This window comes from Protopterus annectens, chromosome 2.part0 (assembly GCF_019279795.1).
Source record: "Protopterus annectens isolate FY-2018-M chromosome 2.part0, PAN1.0, whole genome shotgun sequence".
Taxonomy (NCBI): domain Eukaryota; kingdom Metazoa; phylum Chordata; order Ceratodontiformes; family Protopteridae; genus Protopterus; species Protopterus annectens.
Genome location: NC_056728.1, coordinates 226,754,869 through 226,779,527, shown reverse-complemented (window position 1 = coordinate 226,779,527; position 24,659 = coordinate 226,754,869). Strand labels below are relative to the sequence as shown.

Here is a 24,659-nt window from a genome sequence, read left to right as displayed (position 1 = left end):
TCAAACTAAAACCTTGCACCCCCTCTGCTGACAAGCTTCCTTCACTATTTCTACAAAAGGCTGCCAAAGTCATCGCATATCCTATATCTATTCTCATAAATAGGACCATCAAAGAAGAAATCATCCCTGATATCTGGAAAGCCTCTCATATCATCCCACTTCATAAAGGTGGAAATTCCACTGACTATTCAAATTATAGACCGATTGCTCTCCTCTCACCCTTGGCAAAAATTCTAGAAAAATGTATTCATCATCAACTTGTACAATATCTCTCTCTCCACAATATTATAGCAGACTGTCAACATGGTTTTAGACCATATCACAGTACTACGACTGCCTTGCTTTCCTTTGTAGACACTATTAATCAGAACCGTAACAACAACTTACTCTCTTCTGCCCTCTTCATTGACCTCTCTAAAGCAGTTGATATGGTCAACCACACTTTATTACTTAAGACTCTTGAATCTCTCTCTTTTGATTCCTCAGCCATTACATGGTTTAATTCCTATCTCACAAATAGAAAACAGGCAGTTCTATGGGATAACCACATTTCCTCTTACTTGCCTGTTTCCATCGGAGTTCCTCAAGGCTCTATCCTTGGCCCACTTCTTTTTTCCCTCTTCATTAATGATCTGCAAACAATAATCCCTCAAGCTACATGCATTCAAGTATGCTGATGATTCTACACTCATCTGCTCAGCATCTTCCACTTCAGAACTGATCTCTCTTACCCAAAATGTCTTTAATACTGTGGAAACATGGTTCTCCAGTCGTTTCCTCTTACTAAATGCCAAAAAAACTAAACTTCTTCTCTTTACCCCCACTTCCAGGACCTCCCCCTTAAACTTTAATATCTCCTCTAACAGTGCTACTGTCATCTCACCTGACACTACAACTAAACTGTTAGGTATTACCATTGATAATAATCTCTCTTTTGACCAACATATTAACAACTCTATAAAACTAGTCAACAGAAAAATAGGATCTTTGTATCGAATTAGACCATTTCTTACACCAGCTACTAGAACTAGGATCGCTCTCTCCCATCTTATTTCTACTCTTCTTTATGCCTCACCCATCTTTACCAACCTCAAGAAAAACAACCTTAACAAATTAGCTACCTGGTACAATAGCATTGCTCGCTTCGCTACTGGTAACCCCTATAGAACCCATCATTGTCTTAACCTGAAACAGCTAGGCTGGCTTGAAATTCAAAACTATCTCGCTATCCATCAACTCATTCTGGCCCATAAAATACTGTACCAACCAAATAACACTCCTGTACTCTCCCAACTCCTAATCCCTTACAGCAATCTTAACTCTCTCCGCTCTTCGAGTAAACTCTTGACTACTTCTATAAAATCTAATAACACTGCTGGTAACTCCCTATTCACCAATTCTGTTGGTACTAAATGGAATTTGTTACCTACTAACATAACAATGATTTCTTCTCTACCTCTTTTCAAACAAAACATTAAACGACACTTCCAAAATCACTGGCTTTGTTCCTGTTGTAAACCTGATTAACCTTCCACTATTACTACTTATCTTAAACTATCTCTTTTATTCTTCTTTTACTCTTTTCTCCTCTTAGCTTTTCTCTTCTCCCTTTTCATCCTCTCCCTGCTTCTTTCCCTGTTAACTTTCTTAACCTGCTTTCTCCACCTCTAATCCTTTTCTCCCTACCCCACTCTTATTGTTCCACTTTCATTACTTATTATCTTTGTATCCTTATCTCTAAGTATTTTTATTTCCTGTATGATGTTATTTGGAATTTCTCTGTGTGTGGTAGTAATTAATTAATGTTATACTAACTTTTTAGAAGATTTTTGAAGATTTTTGCTGTTTTTTACTAACCTTTTTCTAAATGGCTTATTGTCATCTATGTTGATTTTTATGTATGTATACATTTTTTACTTCTGTGGAGCTTTTCTCCTCGGGCCTCTACTAAAAATGGAAATATATCCAGCTAGACTAGCCCGGTCAACAAATGTAAAATAAAATAAAATAAATACTTGAGATCCATATGGACTTGGCACACTCACCCTCTTGAGTTCATGATCCGATCCCCTTTTTACCTTGCCTCCAAGAAAGAGATTCAGTGGTGGTTGACTCAGATGAGCTATAACCCAGGTCTGTAAGTCCCCTACCAGTGCAGGAAATGTACACGGATGCCTCAGACCTGGGGTGGGGAGAGCCAGGGGCTCCCTAAGAGTCCAAGATACTTGGCCAGACTGCAACTAACAGGAGCATATCAATGTCAGAGAGATGAGAGCAATTCTTTAGGCCCTTAAGGCCTTTCAGTGGGCCTTGTTTCAGTGTAGACTGAAACTGTTCACAGACAGCACTACAGTTATGTGGTATATCAACAAGCAAGGGGGGAACAAAATCATATTTGTTATGCAGACTAGCTCCCCTAGTGTAGGAACTGGCCATAAAACAGAGAGTTACACTTTAAGCAGTGTACATCCCTTCAGAACAGAATTCTCAGGCAGACATCTTAAGCAGGTCCATGTCACAGTCTCACAAATGGATGCTCCACAGGGATGTGTTCTTGGACATGGTTCACAGATTGGGTACACCTCAAATAGATCTGTTTGCCTCCCCCATGAACAGACAATTTCCATCCTTATGCACCAGGCTGCCCAGCCCTCTGGCGAGGGCAACAAATGCCTTTTCAGTCTCTTGGAAGGGGATGTATTCCCCCTTCCCACTTCTTTAGAAAGTCCTACTGAAAATTCAGCAGGACAGATCAAAAGTCTTGTTGGTGACCCCCTTTTGGCCAAGACAGCACTGGTTCCCCCTACTTCTACATTTAGCCAAGGGCAATCACAAGTTACCCCACAGAATGGACCTTCTCACACAGGACAAGAGATCTCTAATCCATCCACACTGACAATCCCTACATCTCACCGTGTGAATGATAGAATTCTGATCCCTTCAGACACCTGTACAATAAGGATGTGTTTACAGTCCTGCAGGAGGCCAGGAAACCTAATACTAGGAGATCTTGTATATCTAAATGGAAAAGATTATCCACATGGTGTCTTCAAAGACAGTTGGACCCCTTTCAGGGTGATGTCCCATTAGTACTGTCCTGTCTGTCTGAACTTCTGCAGACAGGGTTAGCGTACTCCTCCATCAAGGCTCACCTGGCTGCCATTTCAGCTTGTTGGCTTCCAGATTGCCTGCAAAGTTGTTAAAGGGAGTGCTCCCCCTTGTGCCCCCCCCACCAGGAAACCTATCCCATCCTTCCTGGGACCTGAATGATGTCTTGGAGAAGCTCAAGGGTACCCCCTTTTGAAACAGCCTCCGAGGCTTCTCTGAAACACTGCACATGGAAAACAGTACTTTGGCTTTGACATCAGCTAGAAGAGTGTCTGAGCTGCAAGCTCTCATGGCCATTCCCCCTTTCCTCATCTTTCACAAAGACAGGGTAACCCTTAGGACCAATCCTTCCTTCATGCCCAAGGTAGTCAGTGAGCTTTCCTTAAACCAAGCCATTCACCTCTCCACCTTGTTTGCCCATCCTCAGAGTGACACTGAGAGAGTCTTGCATTCCTTTGTGCACAGACAGCTCAGGTTCTGCTTATACAAGACTAAGTCAATCAGAAAATCTGACCAGTTTGTCTCTATCCACCCCAGGGCCGTGGGGAAAGCTGTAACAAAACAGACAATTTCAGCATGGAATTCTAGGGCAGTTACTTTCTGCTATGCATACCATAGGAAATCTTTGGGGTCTAAGGTTAAAGCACACTCCACTAGGGCCATGGCTTCATCAGGAGCCTTTTTAAAGGATTGGACACTGCCACCATTTTAGAGGCCGCTACATGGAGATATATCCACACGTTCACCAAACATTACAAATTGAACCAAATGTCTAGATCCAGGGCTGGATTTGCCAGGGCTCTCCTCCATGGATTTTTGGTGAATTCTTCCAAGTTACCACCCTCTACCTCACAGTGAGCTTTGGCACTCACCCGAGTATAGAATACTGCAACATGGGAGTAGAAGGACATGGAATAGTTGTGTAAAATCTTACCATAACCATAGATGTACTTCTCTTTTATGTTGTAGAATTCCTTCCCTCCCTCCTTCCTCGCCTGTTCACATAATATTCCCTTCTTGGGTGGCACAGAACTTGCACAATTTGGCTTGGGACTGGAATCCATCTGGGTGCTCATTTCTGAGGTCTGATGCGTGCAGACATCACTTTTATGGTCCACGTACCTCTAGCCATGTCAGACGTCCTGCGCACCTAGCAGTGACTGCAAGTTTTTAAATACTGGCCGGACATTCAGGTAGCAAGAGGAGGAAACCCAAGAGTGCAGAATACTGCAACATGGAAGAGAAGTATATCTATGGTTTTGGTAAGATTTTACACAGCTATTCTTTCTCAATAGTAATGAAAGAATTTGCTGTTCTCATTTTATGGGGTATAGGGTAGGCCCAGTGGGTTAATGGGAAGAGTCCTTGTAATCAACTTTCATATTTCTCAAGCATGTCTGCATCTATAGAAGCCAAACAGTACCATAACACTGAAGTGCAATAAAAATAAACAAAACAACAAACCAAGACTTCAGAAATGATGGACCAGCTCAATAGAATACATTAAGCACATTCATTCTTTATTAAGTACAAAGAAATGTATCAGTGCAACCAAAATCATGACTACTTCAATATTTAAAGATTGTAAACATGACATATCACACAACTACACAATCTCAAATCATATTTTAAATTGCATAAAAAAAATTTATATTTAAAAAGTCATCGATATAGATCAGTTCCAAAACCTGAGTTTTTTTGCTGTCATAGAGAAATTGGAGGGAACAAACGGTATTAATTTTATGACAGCACAAATAAGCAATTGGACTGGTATTCCACAACATGAGTTGTTAATTGAAATGGCACATTGTGTGTATGCTCCAAACCTGGCCATGAGAAAACAGCCAAGGTCTCTAATATTAAAGATGCAATCCTACCAGCAGAAAGAGTTGATTCTGACAATACTGTGGCAGAAGAACAAATTACTAAAAGTTGGAGACAGTAGAGTATTTGTGGAAAATGATTACTCACTGTACACCAGGCAGAGGAGTAGAAGAGGAGAGGTATACATTTATTTCAGCAATCAGGAAGTGTCAAGAAGCAGGTGTGAGTTTCCAGTTGCTGTAGCCAGCTATCTTCAGACTGTTTGGCCCTGGAAGATTAAAACATTTTAATGCAGAACAGAAATCTGATGAAGCGTGGGTGTCCACGCGAAAGCGCTCATTTTTTGTCTCCAAATAAAAGATTTGTCCTCTACAAGTGCTGCCAGTGTGTCTCGCTTGGTATTCAATTGAATTGCTGCATTTTTGGATGGTTCCACGCGTTTTGATACTACACTTGCATCTCGTATTCAGCTCTTCTAACTTTTGGTGTGGTATCATTAAGCAGGATAGCTACCTTTACATTTGTTTGTATCTCTGTTTTTGGTCTGCGCTATCCAGCACGCCATGGAGCCTATTATCCATTTGGATCCGGAGCCGAGGGATGCTTCATCTCTATGGAATGGCCTCACGCACCTACAAGACAACCCTTTATTGTCTCTGGACTTTATGGGAGAAGCTAGACCTGGCGTCTCCAATACTAACGGTGAGAACCTTATGGAATTTCATTCTTTACTGAGAACAATTGAAGATAATCTTTATCAGCTACAGAGATATGCTTGGCAAAGGCTACATTTGGAAGCCTGCATTCATTTCAGGGTGGTCCCCAGGGGCATGCGGGTGTTCTGTATGCCCACCTATGGGGACTCGCACCCTGAATTACTTAAACGCTGGCAGGATTTAAATATAGAATTAGGATTTAAATATGCACGGCTAATGTTGGACTATTTTCTGCCCTTAGAAACTAAGCTAAGGAGTGAGACCGACAAGCTATATCAGCAATTAACTGAACGATTCACCTCAGATTATTGCCTAAGTAAAGTTAATTACACCTTGTCTCAAATAAATAGCTTTAGTGATAGATTAAGAATCACTAAGCAAAAAAAGTTATTACGTGATCACCAGGACTTTCAGAAGGGCCAAGTCTTTCTTTGGCCGAGACATCAGGCTTCCAACCAGCAGGATTTGACATCACAGCCAGATATTGCCACTGCTCAATTACCTAAGAAACCAGCTTCTAAACACATTGCAACATCAGCGTTACCATCAACACCTGCTTCCATAGCAACTAGGGAAGCGGAAGTGACATTATCCACAGAACACGATACAACGGAGACTGGACATACTGATACGCCTGCTCCCAATCAGGAGGCACTTTTGTTGCAAACCACTTCCATATCAACGGGAGCTAAACCGTAGAACACATCCACTGCTTTACTGTCCTTGGTGGATTTTTTACCCTATCAGAAACGACCCACCCCCTATTCGCAGAGGGGACGATCACACAGCAGGGGTTCCCGGAAGAGGAAGAACTCAGCGGAATCACCAGGACTGAACAGGAGGAGAAAATATTGACTTCTGGGCTACTATTCAATCTTTCTAGTATTGTTTTGGATCGGACTACTGTACAGATACTAGATAGAGGTCTGAGTTTCATACCGGCAACGCCGGCAACTCTCACTGGTACGTTGCTTGACCTTAGATTATTCTGTAGGAAGCTCTCACTGAAACTGCTATTTAAAAATGATGTGATATATGAACCTCAAAATGTATTGTTTAAAACACCAAGTACGTTTGTTCCTGCCATGCCATTGCATGTAGAATGTTTTCTCAGGGCATGTGAATATCAGTACTACACAGTTTTTAGTGAGGCAGATAAGAAAGGTAGATATCACAACCTTACACCACAGGAATATCGCTGCCTCAATGAGCTCAAACAAAACACCCAGATTGTCATAAGACCAGCCGACAAGGGAGGGGGAGTTGTAGTGCTAGATAGTCAGGAATATAACGACAGCATGACTCGAATGTTATCTGAGACTGATACATATAGTCCCATTACCTCTAAAGAAGTAGTAAATATCATTAAGATGGTAAAGGACGTCCTGTATGACCTCCTCATGTGTCGACAGATTAGTCAGGAAGCCCATGAGTTCTTACACATAGAACACCCCACCATCCCTATAATAAAAGGTATACCCAAGGTACATAAAGGCATATACCCGGTCCCTTTGAGACCTATAGTATCGGGAGATAAATGGATAACTGCACATGTCTCTCAAATGATAGAAAAGATTCTGAGACCTGTAGTGGAACAATCACCCACAATACTTAAGGACACTTACCATCTTCTGAAAGATATAAGAGAACTAACTATAGATTGTGAACAAAAACACCTTTTAATTACCTTGGATGTTAGAGACCTTTTTACCTCTATACCTAATGACATAGGAATGCAATATATAAATGAGCTTTTATCCCAGGACACAAGTTTTTCAAAAGATAGAATCATACTTATAGATCAGTTATTGGAACTGGTGTTATATAATAACGTGTTTATGTTTGGCGATTCAACTTATTTGCAGAAGTGGGGGGTAGCCATGGGCACCCCCTGCGCTAACACCTATGCCAATTTAGTGGTTTTATGGTGGGAGAAACTTTATCTTTTCACACATGAGGATTTCAAGTACATCAAATTCTACAGGCGTTTTGTCGACGATGTCATTGTCATCTGGGAAGGTACACAGGCCTCATTTGAGTCCTTCATGCATTTTCTAAACACTACCACTACATTTTTAAGGTTCACGCAAGACATTTCCGATGAAGAAATTGATTTCCTAGATGTCACGCTAAGATTTAACAAAGAAGGTAGAATAGATACAACTCTATATAGAAAACCTACCTGGAAAAATTCTATACTAAGCTTCAATAGTATGCACCCTCGACATACTTTTCAAGCTATTGTCAAAAGCCAATTTACTAGAATCCAAAGATTGTGTAACAAAACTGAGGATTTAGATAAGGAAGCTCAATACATGGAGGAACTATTCATAAATCGAGGCTATAGCCCCTCCATGGTTAAGAGCATTAGATCTGAAGTCTTGGACCACATTGACCAAGTGGGCAAACAATACCCCACTTTGAGACATAAAAAAGAGAACTTTAGGTCTTACAAAAAGAATGAGGTTAGAGACAATCAAGTTAATTACATTATTAGCTATACTAGTGACATCAATAAGATACAACAAGTTGTCAGCAACAACTGGCATATTTTAGCCACAGATTTTCAAACCAAGAACATCATAGGCAGATATCCGAGGTTCATATATAGAAATAGCAAAAATCTTAAGAGATTATTGTGTGATGACCTACACCTTAGGAGACAACATGTTATTCAAATACAAAATCCTACCATTACTAAAAAGTTTGGTACTTATCCTTGCTATGATTGCAATAGATGTAGGTACATCACAAAAACACAATACTTTCAACATCCTACCAGTGAATATGTTTTTAAACCACATTTTTGGGCAAATTGCAATACTTCCAATGTGATATACCTTGCAAATTGTAATAAATGCAAGGCATTCTATGTAGGACTTACAAAGAGGAAACTCCATGAACGTATTTACAACCATTTATACGACATACGTAAGTCCAATGACACTAATGCTTTAGCAAGACACGTTATAGAGTTTCCTACGCACACATTTTGTTTTAGGGTTCTACAAATAGTTAAACAGGATGTTAGAGGTGGAGACAAGGAGAATCAACTTGCACTCATGGAACTCAATTGGATTCTAAGGCTGGGTGCACACATAGAACCAGGTATTAACCACCAAGTGTCAATTAAGCCAGCTTTAGTATCCAAGAGATAGGTTGTGGATTCTGTATCTTTTTGTGCCCTTTTTTTGGCACATTTTTTGGTACCATTCATCCACTTACTTTTTATTAATCCTCATTTTATATTAAGGTTTTTATCTATACTTATTGATTTTCATACTAGCCCAATACATATATATACATTTACTGAACAAGAATGCTAGCATTAGTGACTGGACATATACATACATTAGGGACATATGTTGTTTCTTTTGCATAGCTATTTCTAATATAGATTCTTTAGTGCATATTCAGCTGCTAGTAATCTACCCTTTTATTCATATAGTCACATGCTTCATATTTATGCTTTGTTTTCATCATTATTATTATCATTTTTATTTATATATACATCAGTGCCATAACACTGATAATCATGTATTAACAATTTAGCTATATTCGATTGAACAAATATGATTGATATATATATATACTTTTGATGCTTCACATAGCACTATAGATATGCTACATAAAATGATTAATTTTATTTTGTTTCGTTTGTCTCAACAAGTATGGTTTCATGAGATTTGTATGTACTCTCATTTTTGCTCTCATTTTTATGAGATCTATATGAAAGGTTTACATATGATATTTATGCTATATTTATGCATTCAAGTTCATTTTTGACATATGAAGTTATTACTTTTTGTGCTTTATGAATTATGTTCAATATGACACATTCATAATACTTGCTGCTATTATTATTTATTATATTAGGGCATTAAACACATTTGTTTATATACGGGTGCTAGAAATGATGGAACATGTCTTGATGAGTTAGTTTTATATTTTAAAACAGTATCCATATAAGGATTTTAATACATTTTTAGCGCTGTTGTTTTAAAAGGGCACAAGAACCAGGAAATATCGTTGTTATTGCTAGCTTTGTTTCAGCTTGAACGTAGCCCTTTTAATCGTGACAAGGTTTTGTCTTGATCTGTATGTATTAATTATCAATCGTCATTAATTGTTTAATGAGCATTTTCCCGCCTTTTGAATACATATTTAAACTAAGAAGGCACATTCATTAAAACATCTGATGAAGCGTGGGTGTCCACGCGAAAGCGCTCATTTTTTGTCTCCAAATAAAAGATTTGTCCTCTACAAGTGCTGCCAGTGTGTCTCGCTTGGTATTCAATTGAATTGCTGCATTTTTGGATGGTTCCACGCGTTTTGATACTACACTTGCATCTCGTATATCACACAACTACACAATCTCAAATCATATTTTAAATTGCATAAAAAAAATTTATATTTAAAAAGTCTTCGATATAGATCAGTTCCAAAACCTGAGTTTTTTTGCTGTCATAGAGAAATTGGAGGGAACAAACGGTATTAATTTTATGACAGCACAAATAAGCAATTGGACTGGTATTCCACAACATGAGTTGTTAATTGAAATGGCACATTGTGTGTATGCTCCAAACCTGGCCATGAGAAAACAGCCAAGGTCTCTAATATTAAAGATGCAATCCTACCAGCAGAAAGAGTTGATTCTGACAATACTGTGGCAGAAGAACAAATTACTAAAAGTTGGAGACAGTAGAGTATTTGTGGAAAATGATTACTCACTGTACACCAGGCAGAGGAGTAGAAGAGGAGAGGTATACATTTATTTCAGCAATCAGGAAGTGTCAAGAAGCAGGTGTGAGTTTCCAGTTGCTGTAGCCAGCTATCTTCAGACTGTTTGGCCCTGGAAGATTAAAACATTTTTAATGCAGAACAGGATAAGGGGGAAGTAAGAGTTTATCCAATAGAAAGTGAGCCAGTAAATATAAGGGTACTCTGCTTCCCGTTCATCTGACAACAAAACTGAGAGCAGAGAGACTGCCTCTAAAACATTTTACAGTTTTCTAAAGAAAATATTTGAGAGAGAGATGAAAAGCACAGGAATTGACGAGAATAGTCAGAAGTATCTTGGACTTGAATCAGAGTGTGGTGTTGAGAGAAGGTTATGAACAGGATGAAGAGCAGCAACACTCAAATTAGTGAACAAATGGAAGATATAAAGCATCAGTCACATTTGTGAAATATGGCTTTGCAAGAAAAAGTGGCTGGGAAAGACTAGGCTTTTGTTGACTCTGTTAAGGTTGTGGGTGGACTTTTACCCCACTTTGTCATTAATGTTTAGAAAGATACTAAAAGAAAAACAATAACTAAGTAAAATATTTCATATAAACTGCATGTTACATAGTAAAACACTTTTGTATAGTGTGTATGAGTTGTATTATAATTGTGGGGTGAATCTTTTCATTGACTGTTGTGTGTATTAAAGATATTAAGTAAACACATACTTTTTTGTTAATTGTAAGACCTACAGGCTTTACAGTACAAGAGATGAAAGGCTGGACAGAAGCAAGATTAAGTTAATATGCTGTGATCTTGGGCTGCTGTGTTGGGGGTAGTTTGTAGAAATGCATTACTTATATGTTGAATTAAGATAATTTCTCTTAGTTTTACAAGAAATTATGTCAAGATTAATGCCCTTGACATAAGCTATAAGCAAGTGTTTTTGTAAGCAGGTATGCTTTAAAAATAAGACAGAATGACGAAAGCCATGAAAAATGCTAACTTCCTTGCAACAGCGAAGATATTAGCTTGTTTTTTTCCATTAGCAAATGTTTACAGTGGGAGTTAAGTCTGCAGGTGAAGGTAGTTGTACATTTTGTTTTGAGTGAAAGTTACAAAGATTCCTTCATGCGTCTGCTGAGGTTTTAGGTGTGTTTTCATCATTGGAGACTAGTTTTACTTAAAGATGAGCTGTGTGTGTAGGTGCAAACAACTGATACTGAGAGTTCTGAGCATTCTTTGCTGAGGAAATCGCAAAATGTAAATGCACAACGTCAAGCATTTCAGTGAAAAATAAAGTTTGAAATTATGGGAACTGAATAAGAAATAATAACTTTAATATTTTAATGCATTTAATAGAACAGTATAGAATTTAGTTTTATTTGAAGATGACCAGTGCACATTGTCGTAGGGGTAAAAGTTAATGTTTTTTGAAAGCATAAAAAGCTGTTTTTGCACATTTGCGAGGGGAACAAAGCTCAGAAAAGATTAGCATGGATAACCTTAATATTAGGTTAGGTAATGTCTAGGTGCAGCTGTCAGTTTGAGGTGGTTCCTATCTGGAGGGTTAAACTTCATTTTTTTGAAGTTAATGGGATACAGTTATGAAAACTTAAGTTTTTTTTTGGAGGGGGGCTCATTAAAACAAAACATCTTGAAAAATGTGGCATAGGTTCAAATGGAGTTGAGAATAAGCTTTATAAAAACTTCAGGCTGACAAACATTAGTGTGTACATATAAGACAAAAGTTGGAAATGCACATTTTTTAAAAAAATATATTGTTTGTAAGGTGGGAGTGTTAGCTTTTTATTATAATGGCTATACTATCCATAGTATCTTGGAATGTGAATGTCCTTACAGGTATAGACAAAAAGGACACCCTTGCTTGAAAAGTTGTGTTTGAACAGAGGGATTATGCAGGGGTGTTCTTTTTCCCCTTTATTTGCTTTATATTTAGAGCCACTGGCAAGCAAAATAAGGGAATTTACTGGAGAAAACTGATAAAGGAACAAAGGTATTGGGAGCAAATAACTAGAGAGGGAAGGGTAGTAGAGTGGGATAAGGCCAAGAAGATGTTGGGGTTTCAGGCTAGAGACTGCCTTCCCTACCAGGGATTGATATCGGAGTTTAGGCAAAGGGAATGGGATAGGGGAAATCTAGGTGAAAGATTGATTTTGTTAGTTTTTAGTTGAACCTAGAACAGAAGATGTTAAAAAGGCTAATTAGTAGGATATTTAAAATATTGCATGATAACTATAAGAATCAGTCATAGGAGGTTATAAAAAATTGGGGAGAGAGACTGTAAAAGCAATTTACAAAGGAACAATGGGAGACCATATCAATCTCTAAACCCCATTTGGTTAGAATTGCTGAGTCCACCTCTGCAGAGAGGCCAGTCACAAGTGGAGTCCTGCAGGGACCAGTCCTTGGACCACTCCTTTTCAGCATTTGCTTCTGTAAAGTCAAGGCCAATGTCAGTGGCCTCTAGTTTATTAAATTTGCGGATGATTGTAAATTAGGAGCAGTCACTGAATCCCACATAGACACAAATGTTCTCCAGGAGGGGCTGACACAGACCAGCAACTGTGTCAGAGCCATGGACTAAAACTAAATGTCAGAAATGCATAATATCTTTTTGGGAAGTCATCCACCCTGGTAGCTATTATATCAACAACACACCCCTTAGAGTTGACCCAGTAGTCATGGACACACAGAGATAGTAATCTAGCGTTTGACCATCACATGTCTACAGTAGTGAGGAAATCATTCTATGTTGTGCAACTTATAAACAATGGTATGGCATCCAAGTCCAAGGAAGTCATTGTCGCACTGTATTTGCCATTCATCAGACCTATCATTAAGTACAGTACCCCCTTTGGTATGTACCTAGCCAGGCATATTCAACAGTAAGAATATCCACAGAGGTTCTACACTAAAAGAATACAGGGCTTAAGTTAAATGTCGTATCCAGACTGCCTCAAGGCTCTCTCTACTCTGTCTCCTGCAGGCTTTTGAGGGGAGATGTGTGCTTGGACATACAGGGCATTGTCAGACCCCACTCTGATGGACTTCTTGCATATCCACAAAACAAACAGCACCAGAATTACCCATTCTAAAAACTTGACCCTTGCCTGTGATATATATATATATATATATATATATATATATATATATATATATATATACACACACACACACACACACACACACACACACACACACACACACACACACACACACACATATACATACATAGGACCTGCTAGAGAGACAGGTTTGTATCCTAGAGACTACCCCATCTATGGAACAGGCTTCCCATCCATGTGAAGCAGAGTTCTTCCCTAACCCAATTCACATGCAGCTTGGACAATGGGATGGGGAACAGAAAATTCATTCCTGGTTTGGCACCTGTGTTTCTAATGGACACAGGCAACGTGTAAGTGGTTCATCTGCCAAGCCCCATGCTTACACTTAGCAAGGGTATCAGAACTTGTCAGAGATTTGGGATGCATGGCTAGGCTTAAAAAGGCCCTTGTGGTCATTAGCCTAGTAAACACCTATGAATCTATAAACCAACTGTATTTGAAATGAAAAGAGATTAAAGAACTGGAAGAGGGTCTTTAAAAAAAGAGAAGGAATAAATTACATAAGAAATACATGGAAACTGTGGAAAAAATACATAAAGAATAATGTACTTGAGGGGTGACGTTTAAGGGAAGGCAGGATTGGCAATTTATGTAATGCTGGACTGATAGTTTTTTAAAGAAGGAACATGTATGTGATGTATAGTGTGTGTAAATGGAAAATTGATAATATGATTTGTTTTCTGTTAGTGAACATTTGCCCATGTCTTAAGATAATAATTAATAAAGGTGTTTAACGCTCACTGTGAATGAACCAAATTCAAAGCTGTATCTGATTGGAGGAAGGAAGGATGAGCTAAAAGCTGCCATGAAAATTATGTACACTGATTGTGGCAGTCACAACACTGCACCATTCTTCTCACTGAATGTATTATTTTGTTCCAGTAGGAACACTTTTGGAGAGTTGCTTCAAAGGATGCTGTCTTACCTTTAAATGTGTTTATCTCTTTATAGAGAGAGAGTAGTGGAGAGGAAGAAAATAATGAAATGTGCTGATAACTGTACTAGCAAGTATTGTATTGGACACTGGCCATTTCAGCCACTTGCTTCTTACTACACATTATTTAGACTGCGAGCCAGTCACCTCTGTGGACTGGATTTTATTGTACAATGAGGCTGTCAGTAGTTGAAAGAGAAGTTAAAAGAGTTGAAATACCAAGAATGTGTTGGAGGGAAAAAGTAGGCAAGAATACTGTCAAAAAATGTGTTTCGAAATGATTAAGCAATAATTGTGAGCATTTTATCTATTGTTCTTCTGATTGATTACTTTTTCTGGCTTCTCTTAACTATATAGGAAACATTCGACAGAGCAAAAGCATGGGTAAAAGAATTGCAGCGGCAAGCAAGTGCCAATATAGTGATAGCACTGGCTGGGAACAAAACAGATTTAGCAGACAAGAGAATGGTGGAATATGAGGTAACCTTGTCCTTTTGAAATCTGTTATTCGGTTTCTTCTAGTTGAAATGTTTTATAATTTTTATTTTTGGGAGGTAGGTCAAATAACCTCTTATACACCATAAATTTATAGTTTTAATTAATGAAGAATGCAGAATATTGCAAGCTAGTAACAGTCATTGAATCCAGCCGTCCTGCAAGAAGATTTGTCCCAAATAAATAACTGGTGCCAAAATTATGAACTGAAACTAAATGCCAAAAAATGCATTTATTGTTTCCTTTGGGAAGCCATCTACCTCAGAGAATTCTCACAGTATGCCCCTCAAGAACTGACCCAGTTGTTTGGAATTTTCGTAACTTATATGGACAGTGACTTAACTCTTGACCACGTGTCTACTGTTGTAAGAAAGTCCTACTGTATTGCACAGCTTATAAACAAAGGGATTGTAGAGTTTGGGATGTCATTGCCCCCCTCTACACAGCCCTCATTAGGCTAGTCATTGAGTGTAATGCTCCCTTTGGCATGTATTTATTCAGACACATGCAACAACTGGAATGCCCACACAGATACCTTTTTTTTCTAAAAGTATACAAGGCCTAAACAACATGTCATATGTGAACTAACTCAAAGACCTATTACTATAATTGGTATCCTACAGATTGCTTAGAGTTAACCTGTGTCTGGTATACAAGACATTTTCTGACCCAGTACTGATGGATTTACTGCACATCCACAAGTCAGATGGCAACAGAAGTACTCAGTCTAGGGATCTAAACTTCTGCAACATCAACAAAATGCTTTGGAGGGGCAGGTATATCTCACAGAAGATACTGCTGCTCTAGAATAAACTCTTCATCCACATAAAACAAAGTTCACCCCTGTCCATTTTCAAGCACAGCTTGGATCTATGGATGGGAAACTGAAATGTTACCCTGGAATTGCCCCCCTTTAGAACTACTAATGGACAGAGCTAGCAGCTAAATGCTTTATTCCCATACATGTACCCTTCAAATTTATCTATGGTATGATCCCAAATTATTCTCATCAGGGGTAATGCATAATAGTCAGTCATTTAATGGGTAAGGTTAATCTGTAATATCATGAATTTTCTTAAGTCTGGAGTAAGGCCAATTTGTAACCAAATGGGAAAACTTAATTTGAGCAGAAAAAGAGAATTGGGCTAGGCTTAAAATGAACCGCAAGGGCAGCTACCCTAGTACTTACTATGAACATATAAGAAATTCTCTTTCTAGCTGTGCACTTCATACTGATTGATGTTCATCATAATATATATATATATATATATATATATATATATATATATATATATATATATATATATATATATATATACTGGCCTTGTCCATCTCCCTCTCACTCAGATATCAGGGTTTTGGTGGTGTAAAATGGGCATCAGCTGATTGTTGTCTTTTGTGTGCATTGATTGCAGTACTTAGCTTATCTCTGAAACTGTATTTTGCTAGATGTCTGATAATGAGTTTTCTATTTAGGAAATTGTTTTCTACTAGCTAAACTATTTACTTTTTTCAAAATCCATGCAAATATTTCCATGAGTATTGTGTATTTGGTCTAGGTTTGGAGAATGATGTGAACTTTTGTCTACACTTGGGCTAAATTTGCCACCTTAAAACCAAAGTCTGTCCAAGATAATCTGGAGTACTGATGTCAAAAGAAGGCATTTGCCTGGTTCTGTTCCATCTTAGCATCTGTCAAGACCACTGCAACCTTACTGTCGAAACACAAGCCTTCAGATTTTGTTTACCTACTTTGGTATAATGATGGTCATAAAATTTAAATTCCAAGTTTTAGTTTTGATTTTAGACTGACCTATATGACTAAGGATCTGATGTTGTCAGTCTTCATCTATTCTTGATTCTTGGGTTATGGTTCCAATCCTTGGACCGATCTGGGCGTTACATAGCTTGCGCTAGCCAAAAAACACTCAAGCTAAGAGTCTACCCACAATGCCCATCTATATGACCCCAGATCTCGTTTGCCGCTGTTATAGAAAGACATGTCAGCTGACTCTTCTCACGCAGCTAAGTATAATGTTAAAAATATTCAGTTTCTCTTTAACTTCCTGTCTTAGTTTAAATCCTGGTAGTAATTCTTAGTCTTTTTCTAGCCATTCTTTCTTGTGTGGGTGTTTTATTCCCTTGTAACTTACACCTGTTGGTATTTCTTATCTACCATTGCTGGTAGCTCCCCTGTCTCCCTTTCTTCTACCGTTTGGTAAACTTTCCTACCATTGTTGGTAGGATTGGAGTGTGTGTGCTTTATCTTTTGACTGAGTTTCTGCCTTTATTTTTTTTCTACCATAGCAGAAAAGTCAAAGTCGACCACTGGTTTTAAGCAGTGCCAAGAGTGCAGCAGAAAAATGCCAATTTCTGATGGGTATGACAAATGCGTGTATTGTTTGGGTGCTCCTCATTTAGATATAGAGTGCTCTGTCTGCCATGGCTTCAGTACTAGGGCCCTGGAAGAGCATAGAAATAAACCTATACTTAAAGGCTTCTTAAAGCCCCCTTTAAACAAGCTTTGTCCAAGGTCGACCAGTCTCCAAAGGCCTCTGGTTCAAAATCTAGTCATTCAGTGCCTATGTCTCCATTGGCAGCGACATCTAAAAAACATAAGTATCTGTTGGCTCCTCTTCAGAACCAAAATCAAAGGTTTCAAAACTCTCAGAATGGACTGAGTCCTCTGCACCAACTATTACTTCAGTGCTGTCGACACCAACCACAGCACTTGCACTAGTAATGACTCTAGCATTGACACTTGCATCCTTAGTTTCCACATGAGTGCTGACATCTCCTGCTGCTCTGCAGCTTCTGTTTTGGTGCTGAAGACTGAAACTTGCTACGCACCCAGGATGCCCCAACTATTAACCTGTTTCTGGGTCAAGTCCCTAGCCCATTTATAGAGAGGCCAGAATCTCCCTCCGGTTTGTCCGTTCTCTCCAAGAGTCTGGTTGGTGGATCAGCTTCTGACAGCTAGGGGTCTTCCTCCATCTTCTCAGCCCCCTCTCCCTCCTGGAGCAGGGGAGTTTTCCACCAGCGCTCTGACATGTATTCCTCCTCTGACCTCCTCAGAGGCGTAAGAGCTGTCAACTCCAATCACACACATTCCAATGGCCCTGGCACCAGTAACATCCTTGTCTTTGGTTCCAGGCATGGTTCTGACTCCCTCGGTGCCTTCAGGACCATCAGGTCCTCAGGTTCGTGCCTCCGCCATCAGGTCCGGAGCATTTGAGTTGTCTCTTGTTTTTTATTCAGAGTTGTCCTTACCACTTCGAACTATGCTGGCTTGGGGGCTTTCCTTGGCTCTGGCCTTGGAGGTAGGTCTCTTTGGGCGGGATGTGACCCTGGTTCTGAGTTTGTCTGTCTCGGTCCCAGGCAGACATCTCTCCTCAGGAGGGCTTGCGTTTCGGGCTATGGGGAGAGCTTTGGCCACCACTAGTGCCCAGGTGGCTCTTGTGTTACTGGAGTCTCACCCCTTGACCCCTGCTTACTCGGAGCTTCTGCCAACCTCAATACCTGGACAGTGAGCTCCAAGGATGTAAGCAATACCAAAGGATCACCCCTCTTACGAGTCCTTTTCAGGTATTCCCATTGAAGAGCCCCCTTGGAAGAAGCTGTGTAAGAGGAAACACCTGGACTTCCCTGAAGAGTCCATCACTGAGGACACAGATTTCGATGAGGTGGAGGGTTCTCTAATTCATCCGTGAGGCTCATTGCACATGCAGCAGGAGCGACCAGGTTAGCTGATTCAGGTCTTGCAATTCGATAACACGCTTGGATGCATCTGTGTGAGTTTGCAGAGCCATTCAAGTCTTTCTTCATCAGTGCTTCTTTTGAAGGATGCTCTTTAAGCTGCAATGTTAAAGAAACTCTAGCCAGGTGTGAGAAAGATGGAAAGACCCTGTCTGCAGTGGGCATACTTTTTTTGCTCTCCAACAAGCCAGTTCCAGGAATCAGAGGAGTGGGAATATGTGGTTCAAGAAGCTCCAAGGCCTTTCCAGGACACACGTGGTGCAGACTTCCCTCAGGGCAGAGGGGGAGCTCTAATGGAAGACACCATCCTAGAGGCAGAGGTGGCCCACAGAACCAGGTTTCCAGAGATTCCTTCTCTGACCAACCCATCAGTGCTCCTGTAAGGGGGTCCGATTGCTTACCTCTGGAGGCAGTCGGGGAAAGATTTTCTTTGCACCCAACAGTCTGGCGACAAGTAACTACAGATGCCTGGGTGCTAAGAATTCCAGAGGAGGTTACCTTATCCCCTTCACTCTTTATCCAAGAACTTGAACAAGACTTCCCAATGTTCCTCCCAATCAGAGGGACCAAGCAGCCATAGAAATACAAAAGCTGCTAGAAAGAGTCATCCCTAGAAGTCCCACCAGACCAAATAGGATCTGAATTTTACTCAAGGTTCTTTTTAGTGCCAAAAAGGACAGGGGACTGGAGACCAATTCTGGATCTCAGCATTCTAAACAAATTTGTTCAGCAGTCCAAATTCTGGATGGTTATGGTTCAGTCAGTACTTCCCTTTCTAGAGGAAAAAGATTGGATGTGCTCAGTAGGCCTTCAAGACTCATATTACAGCATAAAAATGGACAAATACTCAAGAAGGCTTCTCCAGTTTCGGCTAGGAGCCAGTCACCATCAGTTCAGGGTGCTGCCCTTTGGTCTCACCACAGCCCCCTAGGGTGTTCACCAAATGTGTGGCAGCAATAACAGCTCACTTGTGACTACACGGATTCCGGGTGTTTCCATAGCTAGATGACTGGCTCATCACCGCTTCCACCAGACGTCTAGTGCTGCAGACAACAGAATTCACCCTAAAATTCTTCCTGCACCTAGGCATCACGGTCAATCATACAAAGTCTCAACTGACTCCCTCTCAGGCTGTGGAATTCATTGGAGCTTGTTTGAATACCCTCTCATGCGTAGCCTCCGTCGACCTTCACAGATTACAGAAAGTAAAATCTCAAGTACATTCTCTCCAGTGCAGAAAGTACCAGCTTTACTGGTGTTTCAAGCGTTTGGGGACCATGGCAGCGGCTATCATTCTGGTCCCACTAGAGAGATTTCACATGAGATTACTGCAATGGTTTCTTGTAAATCAGTGGTTGATTCTAAACCATCCAATGGAAGAACCCATTTTTGTCACCAGTCACTGCAAGAAGACTCTATCCTGGTGGATGGAATCTGAAGAAATTCTTTTGGGCCGCCCCTTTGTCACTCCTCAACCCAAAGCAATAGTGGCCAGATTTTTTTTTTGGGGGGGGGGGGGGTTATCTGGGAAAGACAGTTTAAGGTACTTGGTCCCTGATGGAGACCAGTCTTCATGTCAGTGTCCTGGAGTTGAGGGCGGTGTTACTATTGTTGCAAGCATTTCAGTCTGTCCTCCCTCAAGGAACAGTTGCAGTTCAGTCAGACATGTCCATAGTCTGGTACATCAACAAGCAAGGGGGAGCCAAATCCTATCCACTGTGTCAAGAAACCATTGCATCCAGCCACTGCCTCATCAGTTGTCTCTCAATCCTGAGAGTAGATCTTTTGCCACTGGGGCCAGCCTTGCTGTGACCTTTTGCATCACCCCAAAAGAAGTGCAGAAGCTAGTTTGCCCTAATCCCCCCCCCCAGGAGGAGTCCCTGAGAGGCGTTCTTCTCTTCAGTTGGCCCCCAGTTATCCTCTCTGCTTTCCCTCCTTTCCCTCTGATCCCACTCTTTCTCAAGAAAGCAGCCAGGTTGAGAAGCAAAGTAATCCTCATTGCACCCTACTGGCCTTGACAGATTTGTTTTCCCTTCCTATGACCTCATCTAGTTCACCATCCATGAATTCTGGACCCAGTTCCAGACCTCCTTCCACATCCTAAGGGACTGGTGCACCCAAAGCATCAAAGTCTCAAGCTAACTGCTTGGTTCCTTTAATTCTGTTAGGCACCAAGCATAGTGATATACCATCCCCAGTATGAAAAATTTTGCTGGCATCTCATAAACCATCCACCAGGAAAAGTTGAACAGATTTTCCATCTGGGCTTGTGATAAGGGTCTCAACCCTTTTTTAGCTCCTGTGGAAAAAGGTTTAGAATTTCTGGCCATCCTTTTTGCTAAAGGAGATTCATCTTCCACTATTAAGGTCATTCTGTCGTTTGTCCAGTCAGGATGAAACAGACAAACATGAGTTGGATTTGTTCAAGCAGTTTTATTATGTACAAACAGATCAGGAGTGAGTAATTAACTTTAACTTGGATAAACTTATAAACTGGCTGACCATTTCTCTCATACATTTTCACTGTCTGGCTGCAGTCTCAAAATGGCAGTGAAGCTAGCACGTGTCTGCTATTTATACTTGTACTAACCCTGACTAACTCTTTTACTTTATACCTATGTATACTTTTCACCTAATGCTGTACTGTACTAACTACTGACTTCTCCTTAATGATCCGTATAAACCATGATATTGCAATTTAATTATATTTATATATGTATATAGTAAACAACTTTTTTGTATATTACCTTTACCATTTGTATTATGCTTACCATTAGTATTGTACTTTTTTTAATAACAGCTGCATTAAGCTTGTACTGTTGCAACATTATTGGACTTTTTTTAATAACAGCTGCATCAAGCTTGTTCTGTTGCAACATTTATTAGTATATTGTGTATATGTGTTGGAGCTTTTCTCCCCTGGCCTCTACTGAAAATGGACATGTATTCAGTTAGACTTGCCCGGTCAACAAATGTAAAATAAATAAATAAATATATGCACGTTCAGTCCTTGGAAGTACTTCTTAAATGTACAACACAGAGACATACTCTACATCCTCCCTCTTTGAGAAATAAATCACATTTTAAAGAAGACATTGATTGGCATGCAATAAATACAAGATAATTATTTGACGTGCAATTATACAGAACTAAATACATATAGACACTCATGTCCAGCTTGCTGTGTATTTCAAACTAGGTCTGGAGATGCGACCAAATTGTGTAACACAGAATTTAGAATTGGGTTTAGCAATTAGGACTGTCTCTGCTAAATGTTCAACCTTAGAGACATCCGGAACATCAGGATCGGAAGTTGAAGGTAAGACACGTTCTAGAACAAGGACATCATCTGAATTGCTCTGAGATTTAGAGTCTCTATCACAGGAACAGTGCTGCAATATCAGTTCTGCTACAGGAAGAAAATGTCTGTGATATCTTTCGTGCTCCACACCCTCAGATTTCACAAAATAGGATCTCGTCTCGGCACATATACCTGTTACTTGACCAATCCGGTTGAAACCTTTCGCCATTTGTATCCTCACTGTCTGTCCTTTTAATGGAAAAAGAAATCTGCTCATTTTATCATAACTAGACTTCTGGAAAGAATGCTTTCTGAATAGTTGGGCTTTGATTGCTCTGTTTTTAGCTGTAGGCCTCAACAAACTGGAACCGATAGGCAGGGTAGTTCTGGTTTGCCTAGATAAAAGACTTTGAACAGACGAGCCAAGTACATCTTCACAGGGTATGTTTCTGAGATTAAGTAAGTTCAAAAAGCTGTTGGTGGTGTCGCACTTTGACTACTCTAGTAATTACTTTGCACTCTGTACTGTGCGTTCAGCTAGACAATTTGGCTGTGAATATTCAGGACTACTAGTAACATGTACGAAGTCCCATTCGTTTGCAAAATTCTGAAACAATTGACTTGTAAATTGAGTACCATTGTCAGAGATGAGCTTTTGAGGACTACCATGGACTGAGAAATGACATTTCAGCTTGGTAATAATAGTGGACGTTAGATTAGGCAACAAATTAATCTCAAATCAATTTGAATAAGAGTCGACCAACACTAAGTAATGTTGATTGTTCCACTCAAATGTCACTGGCTACTATTGACCAAGATAGTTCAGAAACTTGTCTTATCTGAAGTGGCTCTTTTTGCAGATGTGGTCTAGTACTATTGCATACTGAACAAGATGAAAGCAGTTTGTCAATGTCTTTCGCAAGAGAAGGCCAAAATACTAGGTTTCTCGCCCTTCTTTTGGTAGACTCTGAACCTGGGTGACCACGATGCAAAATCTGGATATATTCACGTTGCAAGGAAGCAGGAACAACAACTTTAGGACCTTTGAAAATAATGCCGTCTTCCATCAACATCTCATCTCTGTAAGGAAAATAAGCTTGTACTTCAGGTGGTACACTGGATTGTTTAGACGGCCATCCGACCTGGATGTAGTGGTTGAACTTTTGCAAAACAGGATCAGCCTTTGTATGGCTCATCAAGTCTTGTGGTCAAAAAATTATGCACTTCCATGACACTGAAGTCAAAATTCTCTGCATCAGGCTGTTCCATTGTATTTCTGGATTATCTGGATAAGGTATCAGCCAAATAAATAAGTTTGCCTTTCATATAGACCATTTTGAAGTTGTATTTTTGTAACTTAAGCATCATTCTTTGTAATCTTGTTGGAGCTGAATGCATAGGCTTCTTTAAAATAGTAACTAGGGGATAATGGTCAGTTTCAGTCTGGATATCTCGACCATAAATATAATCATGAAACTCTGATCATGCAAGTACAATTGCCAAACATTCCTTCTCAGTCTGAGCATATTGCAGTTTGGTTTGGGTAAGAGTTCTAGATGCATAAGATACTGGTCTGCCCGCTTGAGGAATAAGTGCTCCAAGACCAAACTTTGAAGCATCACAGGAAAGAGTAACTGGTTCATTGGCATCATAGTACCTTAGTGTAGGTGTAGTGACAATTTTCTGCTTAAAATCATTGAATGCTCTCTGGTGCTGTTCGAGCCATGACATTACAACTTCTGGTAGTCTGAATTTGCACATCAGAGGATTAAGCTTTAAGTTTCCTTCATGTGTTCTGTCTAGAACTTTTTTGAGGTTTCTGTCATGCTGTACTTCACCATTGCATTCAGTCAATAAATCTTCTACTATTATGGCGCAGGGAAAACCTGAAAAGATCTGTTCCATTGTACGCTGGAAAACTTTACTTGCAGAATTTATTCCAAATGGCATTCTGAGAAATCTGCATCTTCCAAATGGGGTACTGAATGTAGTCAGTAATGAGGATTTGCGATCAAGCATCACTTGCCAAAATTAACTCTCTGCTTCCAAGACAGAAAATACAGTGGCATTCGGTATCAGGGCTGCGACTTCCTTGACTGTTCGCAAGGGATTATGAGATCTTCTCAAAGCCTTATTCAAGTCTCTTGGGTCGATGCATATTCTAATCTTGTCTGAGCCTTTTTTGTGAGTTGCTGCCATAGACAACACCCATTTATTTGGTTCTGTAACTGGACAAATCACACCTTGCTGCACCATTTTATCCAACTGAGCTTTAACCCTGCTTTGCACAACTATTGGAACTCTTCTTGCCGGTCTGACCACTTGACTGACCTCTGGTTCTAACTTCATGGAATACACAAATGGAAGCTTGCCTAGCTTGTCATCGAAAACAGCAGCATATTTTGAAAAATAGCATCACTGAAGCTGGAACTGGGACATGTGCTTATATGATGAATTTCTTTAGGAAAGGAAAGCAAGTCCATTCTCAAACTTTCTCTGAGACCCAATAATTACTGCACAGGTCTTCAAACTATGTAAAACAACAACTTATAACTGTTCCCAGCTAAATAACATGAAAGCACTACTGAACCTTCGGTATGAATTTCTTCACCTCCATACTCAACAAGTCACATGCAACTAGTCACATTACG

General features: G+C 39.8%; 1 protein-coding gene across 1 annotated transcript in view; it reads left to right on the top strand.

Moving 5' to 3' along the window:
• LOC122793028 (ras-related protein Rab-5A-like) overlaps window positions 1–24,659 on the top strand; it is a 741,974-nt gene that overhangs the window by 567,141 nt on the left and 150,174 nt on the right. The window contains exon 3 of the mRNA XM_044060682.1: window positions 14,814–14,936. Within this exon, the coding sequence (XP_043916617.1) occupies window positions 14,814–14,936 (123 nt within the window). The remainder of the gene's footprint in view (window positions 1–14,813; window positions 14,937–24,659) is intronic.